Here is a 13,100-nt window from a genome sequence, read left to right on the forward strand (position 1 = left end):
TCCACCTACTCTTTTTTTCTCTTTATAAATCCACAATTATATTTCTCTCTCTTATGAGCTCTCCCCTATTATAAAGGACACTGCTGGTTTTCTGTAATTTGCTGCTAAAATTACATTTCTACTTATTTTCCGTGTCTCTACATCATGCAGCAAGTATCTTGTGATATTTTATGAGCCACCGTAGTTGGAACTGCACCTTTAAAAATGTGCTTTTATTGCACCCTTTAGCATGTTTCTATGGTGACTGTACTGTAAAATGTATCACTTAAGAAAAACACCTTTTTGAATTTTTCATTTAGATTATATTCAGCATTATCAAAGCTACACAGAATCATTCATGACCTGCTTTTCGGTAACACAAAAATTAAGTGTTCCCTCGAAAAGTTCTGAAAGATACAACATTTTACATGATTATAAGGGTTATTTTAGGGAGATGATTCTGATGTATTCCTCCATGCATTTGCACAGGGAAAATGTGAAAAGGCGACACTCAGCTAATACATGCGCATGATGATGATGGCTGACGTGTCCCTTTAATTTCATGACAGAAGAGCTCAGGACAAGCCATTTCAGGGACATCAGGATTTCTTAAGATAACATTGAAACAGGTCTTCCACACTAAAACATTTAGTACATTATCAACAATTGGCACAAGACTGGCACCAAAAAGTCGCTCTGAAAACTATACAAATGCACTTTAGGCAGCTGTGAATCAAATGCTATAAAGTAAGAATGCTTTAAAAAAAAATGTTAATAATGTTATAATTTAACAAAACTGCGAAGTGAGTGAACAGGAGAAAAATCTAAATCAAATCAATATTTGGTTTGACTACCCTTTCACTTTTAACCCCTAAAGGACAATGGGCAGTCCCTAAACCCATTGAAAACAATGCATTTTGAGCCCGTACATGTACGGGCTTTGTCATTAAGGGGTTAAAACAGCATCAATTCTTCTAGGTACTCTTGCACAAAGTAGTGGATTTTGTAGGCATATAGTTCGTGTATGATTAAACAATTATACCAAATAGGTCTAATGATCGTCAATTAAATATGTACGTTGAAACGCAATCATTAACTGAAACTGCTGTGTAGGAGGAATAAACTGGGTGAGGAACATCCAAACTCACTAACAAGGTGAGATTGCTGAGCACAATTAAATGTCAAAAATCATACGTCGTGGCAAGACTGAGCACAGCAACAAGACGCAGGGTAGTTACACTGTTTCAGTCAGGTCTCTCCCAGGCATCGGATTTATTCTGCAGCATGACAACGACTCCAAACATACAACTAAAGTCATTAAGAACCATCTTCAGTGTAAAGGAGTCCAGGAAGTGATGGTATGGACCCCACAGAGCCCTGATCTCAACACATCGCGTCTGTTTCTTTCTCTTCATGCAATCCCAGACAAAGGGGCTGCCTAAATCCACAGGAGAACTGTGGTTAGTTCTCCTAGATATTTGGAACAACCTACCTGCCAAGTTCCTTAAAAAACTGTATGCAAGTGTACCCAGAAGCGTTGATGCTGTATTGAAGACAAAGGGTGGTCACACCAAATATTGATTTGATTTTAGATTTTTCTTCTGTTCACATTATTTGTATAATTTAACAAAATGCAGACCATCGACATGTCTATTTTTGAAAGCATTCTTACATTACACCATTTTTCACAACTGAATTAACATTTTGCACAGCATTATATAGCAGTACTTTTTGCTCTCTGAGACTATATGGCCCAAAATCAGAAACAAGGTGATACATTGTGGGTTATCTGCCCCCCCCCCCAAAAAACACAGAAATTTACAAAATCACCTTAAAGCAGCATTAGTGGAAAATAAAATGTAAAAAAAAATAGCTTTAGCTAAAACAGACCGCATATATGTGCTCCTAATGAAGCATCATGCAAAGACATTTTGGGTTCTGTGAATGGTATTTTATTTTACAGGCTGAGAATACCAATTTATAGGGAAAAAAATGGCAAAATAACCCAGAAAAACGAGGTCATGGTCAACATAAGGGCAAGAAAATATTCCACTGCGCACAAACATTTCAGCGAAACATTGTCCTTAGCAGTAACTCGATAAGTCGCACAGATCTCAGGTAGCTGTCTGCTCCCTCATCCCTTTTTTTGCATTTATGGTGAGAAAGCCCTCACACTGAATGGAAATGCTTTCTAATCTCATGAGCTAGCATTGGGACTGGCTGATGGTAGGCATGTGTGCATGCGCACAACTGCACCAAAGACGTATGTGGCTGAACAGATGGATTCATGTAAAGGTGATGGCAGATTCAGCATATCTACCCTTTTTTCTGGTGTGGAAGACTTAGATTTTAGTCATTTGTTGCAATTTCGATTCTGGATTATGCATATCTATGCATATAAGTGCATATGATGGCTGGAGCGTCCCTTTAATTGTGTAAAATTTTGTTAAAATCACTTGCCACGTGGCATAAAAACTGGCTTCTTATGTTGAAGCTTTAATTTATTTTCCCTTAGCATACTAAAAAGCGCAATTAGCATTTTGTGTTAGTGGGACAGCACCTGTAAGGCAGTTATTTTAATAACCGACTGGTAGAAAAAAGTGCTTTTTACTAAAATCATACTAAAAAGACTAGGTGGTGACAAAAAAGGTCCTAAAGCCGAGTTATCTTACCTGACGGCAGTTATGCTTTTGATCAGACTTGCGGTGCTGTCAGAAATCTCAGAAGGAAGAATGATTTCCACTGGCTGCAAACGTAATATTCTAGTCTCCAACTCGGAGCGTGATTTGGAGTCGTAAAAACTGTCAACTATTGACTTCACCTGTAGAAGGCTGAACCGCCTGCACAGAAAGGGAAACCAGCAGGATTTAGAAGAGGATAAGACAACTCAGAACTGGAAGCAAATGGAACCGTGTCTTACTCTAAACGACAATGGTGTAGCCCACTGTCTTTGTCAAAGTAAAAATAATTAAGCATGGACTCCAGCTCTATTTTCATGTTAAATGCACTTTGGAGTCCCTTCTAAATGTATTTTACTCCATACCAAATCTGCGGGAGGTATTCTCCTCCCCAGCTGCCTGTACTGCGAGCAGCGATCATACCTCAGCATGCTTCCCGCATTGGCCCAATATAATATGCCATATAAATGGAAAAACACCGCAGTGTACCATCTGGCTTGAAGGCCACAAATTGGATGGCAATCCCTTGGTCTATAGATTTTGGACAGTCTTGTTTTACTAAGCTTCTCACGATTTTGCACACCTGCCCTTTTGCTCTCTACACAGTGCTCGCTTAGTTATCTTTAGCATAGACTTCAAAAGACTTATTTTATTGAAGAGCATGTCTGTCATCCCATGACAATTGTGACAGTATCAGACGTGATCACAGCAAGGCTTACAGTTACATAGCTTATTTTTCCTAATAATTATAGATTAGCTCCTGAAAACAACTGGGAAATAAATACCCTAATCCTACGATTTAAAATATATTTCTTGAGGGCCTCTTAATGAGGTCATAAATCAGGGTTTATCTACCAGAAAGCAGGCATCTGACGTGCTCTAAGGCCTCCACGTGTGACATTAGCCACATTAGCCTGTTTTGTTTTATCACTGATACAGAGCCATGAACACAATAAAGAGATGGCAAACCTAGAAAAACCAATCGTATACGCAGTGAACGGCAAATTAAATGATAATGTATTAATTATATTTCTCAGTCTGGTTGTCCATGGAAAGTAACTAAGCTGGAGAATGCAAATATTTTCTAGAACAATTCATGTATTATGGGATTAACCCAGAGCAGACTATGGTACAGACACAGCCACAGCAAGGCTCCATCAGAATACCCAACATGATATCTGCCACAGCGTGGAGGGGAAAGACGACGTTGTCAATGTTTGATTACTTCTGAAATAAAGAAACATGTGCATTTCTCCTCAGTACTTATTATGTATCTACACCTCCGGGCATTTTTTTACAACAATTTCCATATCTCACTATATGGATTTGATTGCTTTGTGCACATATATATAAAGTAAAAAGTACAGATGATAAAATCCTGCCCTAGTGCCACACAACCCAACTGATCAGACCGAGGGGTCTCTTGTAAGCAAGCATTCTGGAATGTGGTGGCTTCAGACAGGACTTTTTGAGCCACTAGTGGCACTGATCTTGAGGGACTTCTGCCATTAATATATGGCCTATATCACAACAAAGAGAGCTCCAAACAACAAATATAAACAAAACTCACCACCAAACCGAAGATGGAATCACCAGACTTCTTATTTTTCCCTTTGTCGGTTGTTTCAAAGATACACAAGAGATAGCTGTTTGGGATATCCGTCATGACAGACTCAACATCCACAGAGTCTTCTAGATTTATCAGCGGGCTGACATTTGAGAAACGTTAAGGCAAATGACACCGTTTCTACAGGAAAATGCCTGCGATTATATTTACGAACGTTCACTTTAGATTATGTAAAGCATTATCCAAGCCATGATGAATTATTTATTAAATCCAACCCCAGCTCTAGTACTGTGAAAAAGGGCCAACTACAGCCAATTAAAATGTATAATTACCATTAGATCACAGTTCACCAATATCCATTCTTTTGGTGCCGGATAAAGACTTTGCTAACTAAGGCTGTATGTGAAAGAATGGCGGAGTAATGACAGATTAGTAAGTATTTGTCCAATTGTTTTACTCTTCTATCACAATGAGAGTATTACATCTAGATCTGGTATCTTTTGTACAGATACTAAAAGTGCATCTGGCATCTAACAATGGAACGGTGTACGCAATTCTACCTATAAATTGTGCTAGCTACATTGTTAGCAAATATATAGGTAAAAATAGCCATATATTTTAATTATCTATGTGAAACAAGATATTGATAGACCTGAAACTACACATACAGCCATTGAGTGGGTTGTCGGCAAGTTTATGTAACTTAACTTTTTCTATGTTGGCCTGATAAAAAGGTATAAACTTCAACTAAAGACTCCATTTTCCCTAGGCCAATGCGACTAAATCCAGTTCAATTAGAAAGATTAGGGACACCTGGCCTAGCAAACTTCACGTATAACTTTCTTATATACTATTTTGTCAGGATTTCGGCATACAATGTATATGTAAAAATGTCTTTTAACCCTTGGCACAAACTATTTGGCAACCGAGGGATTTTGTGATTCTGTGAGAGCAGATATGATGTAAAAGAAAAGCGAGTGCCTAACAAGATTTTATAGTTCAAATCTCCGTTTTGCTGCGTGTGTCTTCTCAGCAAACACCATGCATGTCAATGTAACTTCCTAACTGGCCCGCTCATTGTAAGATTTTAGGAAGATGTTTGGTGACTGGTACATAAGGCACTTAAAAAGTATGGATTATGATGTTTGCCACTAGCATAACTGCTCAGCAAGTACTTACTAAACGGAGAATGATATCACAGCATTTGTCTTCCGTTCTAAACAGAGGTGATTTTATAACTCTTGAGCTCATGTCTGGAATGTACCAGAATGATGTGACCATGATCAAACCTTTACAATTACCACATTCAAAATTATGTATTTAGTGATTGTGGCAGCTGATAAGGAAATAGGTTGTTTCAACTGACAATGGAGTCTTCAGTGGAAGCTCAAACATCTTATTTGGCCAACATAGATAAATATGTAAAGTCACACACGTTTTTTGAACCTCAGAGGTTCTTTTCCATGTGAAGAAGACAGCCTCTGAGGTTCAGAAAGTCTATATGGATGTTACATCTTTTTCTATATTGGTCTAAGGAAAGGTATCAACTTTTCCTTTAAAAAAAATAAATGTGAAATATTCGATAGGATATCTTCTCCAATTAGCGTGGACTTTGTGTACAGTGCGGTCAGCTGTCTGCTAAACAGGGAACTTTTGTTTTCACCAACAGCTTTTAATGCTGCGGTTTCCATTTGCTTGACAACTCCAACCTGCAAGAGATAAGAAAATTCAGACTCCAAGATTGTGAAGCAGCAGAGCCACATGGTGGGAAATAACTGAATTACACAAACGCACAGGCCATCCACATAGTCCATACCGTAACTATAGTTACGAACTGCACCCTCCTACACACGCTGTCTTCCTGTACACCTTAAACCTTGTTGAGACCACTTGTGGTCCCCTGGCTACATTATGACGGAGATTTGGGAGGACTTTGCACAGTCCTCTTGACACTAGAAAATAATATGCTATTAAGGCTATTAAGACTACATAGCAGAGAATATAGTTTATGGGTGTAGCAGATCTATGAGCTAATGATTGTCTATGGAAAATCTTTTACTAGTGCGAAATCTTTTTATAGAGACTTGCATGTATTATACATCATTATTAATAAAAAAAAGAACACTTCCTTCTTCTGTAGGGTCCAAAAAATAATGGTAAATATAGTGTCAGAGGACTATAGGGAAATACTCTAAAATCTTAGGAATAATAATTACCACAGTATGCATATTATACAAGAGTACATAAAACCATGGCCCCCCAGGAAAGACCACTCCATCAGCGTTCCCTCACTTCAAGCACGCTGACCGAGTCATCATTTACCGGCACTCAGATGAAGGCAGTGTGTGAGGGCCACAAGTGAGCAGGAGAACAGACCTGTCACCAGCTGCTGGACCACAATGGATGAGCCTCCCCCTGAGCCTATAAAGGTAGGGAAGCTCAAAAGGGGGGTCCTAAATGTAGATATGTGTGTAAGGCATGGAGAGAGTTTGTATATGTGAGTGTGTACATGTATAAGTGTCAGTATAAGTGAGTGTAAGTATACATAAACATGCATGTTTGAGATTGTGGCAATAACCTGTGAAACTGGATTTATGAGTGCGTCTTATAGACAAGTACTTCATCTTTTTCCTAAAAAGTGTAAAGTTATACCTGCGTGTTATACACGGGTGTGTATTATACCCAAAATGTTACGGTATATAACTCTTTCTAGAATATCTCAAACACTCACAGAAGTGCATGGCTTGACTTCTGTGGAGAATGGTAGCTGAGCCATATATTAATTTAAACTTTGTTGTTGCTTTTGATTGGCAGATTTTGTTTTGCCTTCAAATTTAAGAATACCCACTATGTTTCAAGGAAATGAGAGCTGAATATCAAAATAGTAATAAAAACGTATCTATCCTGTCTATTTAACTCACACAAATAGAAGTTAATATACCCACCTTATATCCCTTAGCAACAAGCCGCCTGACATGTACAAAGAGACGATGCGTGGGAATGCTGGCCGTCATGAAGTTGTGATCAGGGTGGCAATAAATATTAAGTTCTCGAGCTGCAATCTAAAATAAAACGGCTTTAGTTTTGTAGACCGACACATCATTTTTACACAACTACATCTGTCACATTGCTTCAATCTCTAACACACGCTCAGTTAGAACAGTGGTTTATTACTGACATCTTGTGGCTTATTTTTAAGTTGTACTTTAATTTCAGAAGGGTATCGATAAGCTGTTATAGGAACATTGTTTTATGATTTTTCAATTATGATAAATAATGAAGAGTAATGGATGGGTGAAACTTTTACTGCCACTTTTTTTTAAAGCATGTTTGGCAGGCTAGAGTGCGTGCGTGTGTATGTATGTATGTGTGTGTGTAGTATCACATAGATGTCTATGTGGAACACGTTTACGGCCACTTTTTTTGATGCGTGTGTACAAGAACTACAAGAAGGAATTTTACATTGGAACAATGCTCAAGAAAGTTGAACAATTAGTAAAAAGATCACTATGTTATAGCTTGTTGAAAAAAAACATCATTCTGAATAAAACATTGTTTGCAGGCATACATGTCAACGCTGCACAACTCCAAAACATACATTACATCAGTGTTTTCTTGTTCACCCAGACCTAACCTGTGCTTATCATTCATACTAGTGTGATTTCCTATCACCAATATTTATTGGACTACACTAGATTTATTTTGTGTATTTGTGTATCCCTTTAATTCTATAATAGCACAGATTGAACTGATTTATTGTGTAAAGTATTTTTTCTGGGAGAGGATAGTGGATTACAATATAATTTTTAAATTAAATGCAAAAATCCCATACCTCTGCATCGTCTCCAAAGAACCGGTACTTGTAGCCACATTCCACGCATAGAATTGCATCTTTGTGCTGCCTTTTAATTTCCATATACTGTTCTTCAAGAGGAGTGTAGATGCTTTTTGTTCTCCGGTTGGGAGTTTTCATTTCTAGATTTGCAGATTTTCCATTCTGTTTTGCAGAAGAAAATGTCTCAATTCTACATTTTTCATCCTGTAAAGAAGAAATACTAGTTTATTTGGCAATATCTTAAAATAGTACTCATTACATTATGTAAGGGTGCGTTTTTACAATAAGATTATAGTCAAAATATAACAAATATAGAAAGAAAAACAAAAGACCAACTTCAAATAACCTTATTCCAATACCACACTGAACCCAGTGATTTTACGCACACAGGCCTTCGATGTCTGACTTCCTCGCTTTCTAATTGTTTTATAGATTATTTTCAGTAATTAGATTATTTTTATTTTTGCTGCCTGACAATATTTAGCCTGGATCCAAGGCTGCAGGCTGTCAACCATGATCTCTGCTCGACATTTTTCCTTTTTATGGTGTCTCTGTTTAGCTGTAATTTTCTTCTCTCATTTACTGTGCCCAGGACAAGAAGGGCTTTCTTATTTCATTAAATTATATATATAATGTTGAAAAAGTATTAAAAAAATCTTTTTTTATGACTTTTATTTGAAAAATATTTTACTTGTCTACAAAAGCTAATAAAAAAATCTACTAAATAGACTAAGAACATTTGTATAACTTTTTGGCAAGTTATAGGGCAATAAGTACAAATAGCAAATTGAATTTTAAAACCTGGTCACTCTCCTATCATGTCCTATTCGGGACATCTTTAGAGCTGATCAGTTCAAATCCCAGGGAATTTCCAATGCTAGTATTTTAACTCTTAAATATATTGAAGAGTTGCTCTCTCCGAGTATATATATATACAAATGCAGATTTTTTGGGGTATAGAGTATAAATGCTAAACAGTGTCTAAACACCTACCCACACGTACACATGATAATTTCAAGGACTTGCTTTAATATTACAATCACAGGAATTTGATTTAAAGGACAATAAATCATTACTGTAAAAGAAAAAGTAAAAGACAAAAAGACAAAAAAAGCGGTAATGCCACTGTTTGTTGTCCTACTCATTAACATTTAAACACATCATCCTTGAATGAATTTTTGTCTAAATGCATTACTTTTTCAAGAAACTATGGCATTTCATTATTCTTTTTTGCCTTGTTGAAATTATTAAAGTTAAGCTTTTTTAACAGTAGTAATTTATTGTCGATTTAATAAAATTTCTATGATTGTAATATGGAATCATGTTCTTATGAAATTATCATGTGTAGGTGTGGGTAGGTGTTTAAGACATTTATACGCTTACCAATAAGAACCTGCGTTTGTATAATACTCGGAGTGAGCAGCTCTTCGAAATATTGGAAAAATGTTGTGTGCCCCCAGCTAGGGTTACGGTATTTAGGGTTAGCTACTCTAATACATTATGTGACTTGCATATACATCTATTTTTAGTGTGTTCTACCTTTGACTTTATTTTAGTTCTTTAACCCTTTCCATGCGCTACTTCAACTACCACCCTTTGCCAATGTTTGTGGTAGTAATGGTTTGTGTGCTTTGGTTTAACACACAAATTGTACTTCAGGTATGAATTTATGGCTCCCAGTATGTGTCACTGTCATACAACATCCTAATATATGTTCAGCAACATCTCCTGGTGTCAGGATTCCACCCTACTAGCCTGGACCATGGATGATTTATTTTGCTGTAGTCCTGCTGCTACCACTAGTGGCCACCTTCCCCCTCCCTCTGGAGTGCTCGGGATCAGATTACCAGGTCAGCTGAGTCTGATCACCTGAGTAGAACCTGCCTTTATTAACCTGCCCTGCCCTTTAGTCAGGGCCTTTGCATTGGAGTGTTTAGACCGCTCTGTTTTGGCCTTGAACCAGTGCCTGTACCTGGACTTCCTGCCTGGACCTGCATTCGTGCCGCCTGCCCTGCCAGTGCGCTACTTGCCGTCAGCCCTGTCCGTGGGCCTCCGTATCCGTCAGCCCTGCCAGTGGGCATCCTGCCTAGAGACTTACTGCCTTTACTTGCTGGTCCTATCACCTTCATCAATACAGTACCTTTCCAAGTATCCTGTTTGTGCTGTGTTTCATTGCGCCTGTCCGTACCATCCCACTTGCTGTCATGCATCGTGGGGTACAAACGGAACCCCTTGTGTCCCCTGCTACTGGGCTCCTACCCGACCTGCTTACCTGGGTCCTGACACCTGGGTACAGTGATACCACCTATGCATGGGTGGTATGGATGGATGGGCATTATCTTTGAAGTTGGCCAATTCGGTTTACCCCATCTAATATATATATATATATATATATATATATATATATATATATATATATATATAAAAAAATTATGAATGCTGGTATTTTAAAACTTGACATGCACTAATTCTACCACCAGCCTCTGGGAACTCTTTTTGAATGGGTGCCGCCATCTTGTAGGAGCCAGCATGTCTCTTGGTGGTGTTTTAAGCACTCCTTGTATTGCTGAATGCTTCTATATTGAGGCACTTCAACAACACTAGCTGAGTTTGGGAGGCTCACAGAGCAAGGATTATCATTGCTTCAGTTGATGTATTCGTATCCAATAAATGTTATGAGCCGCATATGGATAAAAAACATGATTTCAAATGCATTTGTGCATTGTCACTGCTTCACATACCCCATGATCAGAACGCGAGTCTCCATCTTGCACTGCGCTTTCCACTTTCGTCTGCCCATCCTTGAAGCCAGGCCACGGTGCCAAGAAATCAGGGATTTTAAACTGATGGCACTCATTCTCGGTATTTCCAGACTCGCTGCTAAACTCTCTAAGTTTATGCAGCGTGTGATGAGATATTATCATCCTTTCACACCTCTTGTGTTCTATAGCAGTAAACACCAAATATGAAAAAAATAAGAATACACAGCGTAAAGGGGTGATTACACTAAACACTGGGAATAATGATCACTCTAACAGGTTCTGCGCATTGTAGGAACATACGGGTTATACAGCCTACAAAACAGTTTGCATACAAGTCAACGTGCAACGGAAAGGTGCAAAGTTTACCGTCATTTCCTTGGTTATTCTTTGCTCTCTTTATGACAATTTCTTCATCTGATTCATCACCCTGAAAATAAACACAACATCATCCATCCAGACTCACCGCGCAGTATAAGAAAACAGTAGAAGTGAGTAAAGCCCATGTATGTAGCAGTACAAGTAAAGCTATACATAGAAACCTGTATACCCATCATATAATATAATGGTAAAAATAACAACTCCCTTGTCAAAACAAAAATCATCATTATTTCCCCAAATACACATACCCATCACATGGTATAACGGAAAATCTAACCACTCGGTCGCAAAAAAAAATAAAATACACATTTCCACCCACTTCTGCCTCCAGTCTCTTCACAACACTGGCTGGGGGTCATCAGATTTCTAGCCCATGAAATCCACCCTTACACGGCAAAAACATGGCATATAAAGTGATTTGGGGACAGGACAGTCCTGTTGTTCCTGCGTGCTGCCAAGGTGATCACACATGCATGATAGCTGTGCCCCCCTTTCAAATGCATTGAGGCATTTGCCTCTCTCCTACCTCTCGCGTCCAAAATATGTGTTTAAATGAATACATCTCCTGCTTGACAACATGCATGCGCTGTACTCCCCGCCAGCCTGCTCCAGCGCTATCTCATGTGAGAGCGCTGGGGGTCTAACAGCTTTCCTGCCGCTGATCGACTGCTTCAGGCAACCAAAAGTCCAGAGAGTGTGATGCTCTGCAGCGGATTTCTTCGTTTTCTTTCTACAGGTACATAGCACACACTATCCGCACTATAATTTAATATGCATTATTCATTAGTGGGGCTGTCCCTTTAAGGAATCCCCCCCCCGATCATACACCATTTAATTCATATGATAGCTGTGGGGTCCGGTTATGTTTTTGGGATATCCCACTTGCAAACATCTGTGGGGGGATTCTGCAGAATGGGATCTTCCACCACTCCCAGCTATTTTCTATCCAGGAGACGTGTGTTACAGGGATGGCTCGCCAAACACTCATGGTCAGAAAGTGTTCCCATTCATTTCAGCAGGAGCACTTTCCTAATTCCTATCACTGATTGGCTGCTTCAAGCAGCCAGTCAGTGCCATGAATAGCCAGGCCATGGAGGAGGAGGGGAGCTGCAGCTTCTACCTCAAATAAATGCTTTTTTCATTTTAAAGAATTTACGTTAAAATACTCAAAGTACTTTATTATTAAAGTATCATCCACCATTGTTTAGTGGGGTGTGAGGGGCAGTAAAACAATCTATCTGCAATGCTCTTTGCTGACCTCTTGTTATAAGGTTTGGGGGTTTAGCTGTTGCCCACACAGTACTGAGAGCCTTACACGGTACACCGGGGTAATTACCGTACATGAGTGGTAACTGTGACAGATCCACGTTTCCAAACTTGAGAGAAAAAGTCAACTACTCTACCGATGATCACACAGAAACGTACACGGTGCCCGCAGTGTCATCACGCACCGATCACGTCTAATCACCCAGAGTCACCCCTTAGGCTCCCTCCCACTTTGCTTACACAGCCCGGTGCTACCCTACATCCCTCCCCGGACCTTTGGAGAGGCGGCGCGGGCCGGCTGGCTGCTCCCGCTTCCCTGCGGTTTGAAGAATTTACTGATCGTGGCTTGGGACGGCCTCATGGCCGGTTTCTGCCGACAGTGCCGAGACATCGCTACAAACTCAACCGAAGCGGCCGTCACCGTCAAACGGTGGGACACGCCCACTTGTTACGGCACATAACCTAATTGGTTGTCGCTTGTGAGCGGTTTAGGCGTTTAGCTAGTACGACAAACAGGGAGGAGGCGCAATCATTAGTGCTTCACGCGTGGCGCCAAAAACAGAAACCTGCTCGGAGTGACGCAACGTGGAATTGCAGTCACAGCATCGGGAATTTTCACACCGTAAGAGCGGCGT

General features: G+C 39.4%; 1 protein-coding gene across 1 annotated transcript in view; it reads right to left on the minus strand.

Moving 5' to 3' along the window:
- Window positions 1-12,856, minus strand: part of LOC149303072 (DNA mismatch repair protein Msh3-like) — an 84,662-nt gene extending 71,806 nt beyond the window's left edge. Inside the window, 8 exon segments of the mRNA XM_089481823.1 lie at window positions 2,652-2,791; window positions 2,793-2,819; window positions 4,228-4,366; window positions 5,773-5,933; window positions 7,170-7,286; window positions 8,057-8,263; window positions 10,801-11,003; window positions 12,802-12,856. Coding sequence (XP_089337949.1) covers window positions 2,652-2,791; window positions 2,793-2,819; window positions 4,228-4,366; window positions 5,773-5,933; window positions 7,170-7,286; window positions 8,057-8,263; window positions 10,801-11,003; window positions 12,802-12,856 — 1,049 coding nt within the window.
- Between the last annotated feature and the right edge of the window lie 244 nt (window positions 12,857-13,100).

Source organism: Sceloporus occidentalis, unplaced genomic scaffold (genome assembly GCF_023333645.1).
Source record: "Sceloporus occidentalis isolate IW3139 unplaced genomic scaffold, rSceOcc1.0.p SCAF_16, whole genome shotgun sequence".
Taxonomy (NCBI): Eukaryota; Metazoa; Chordata; class Lepidosauria; order Squamata; family Phrynosomatidae; genus Sceloporus; species Sceloporus occidentalis.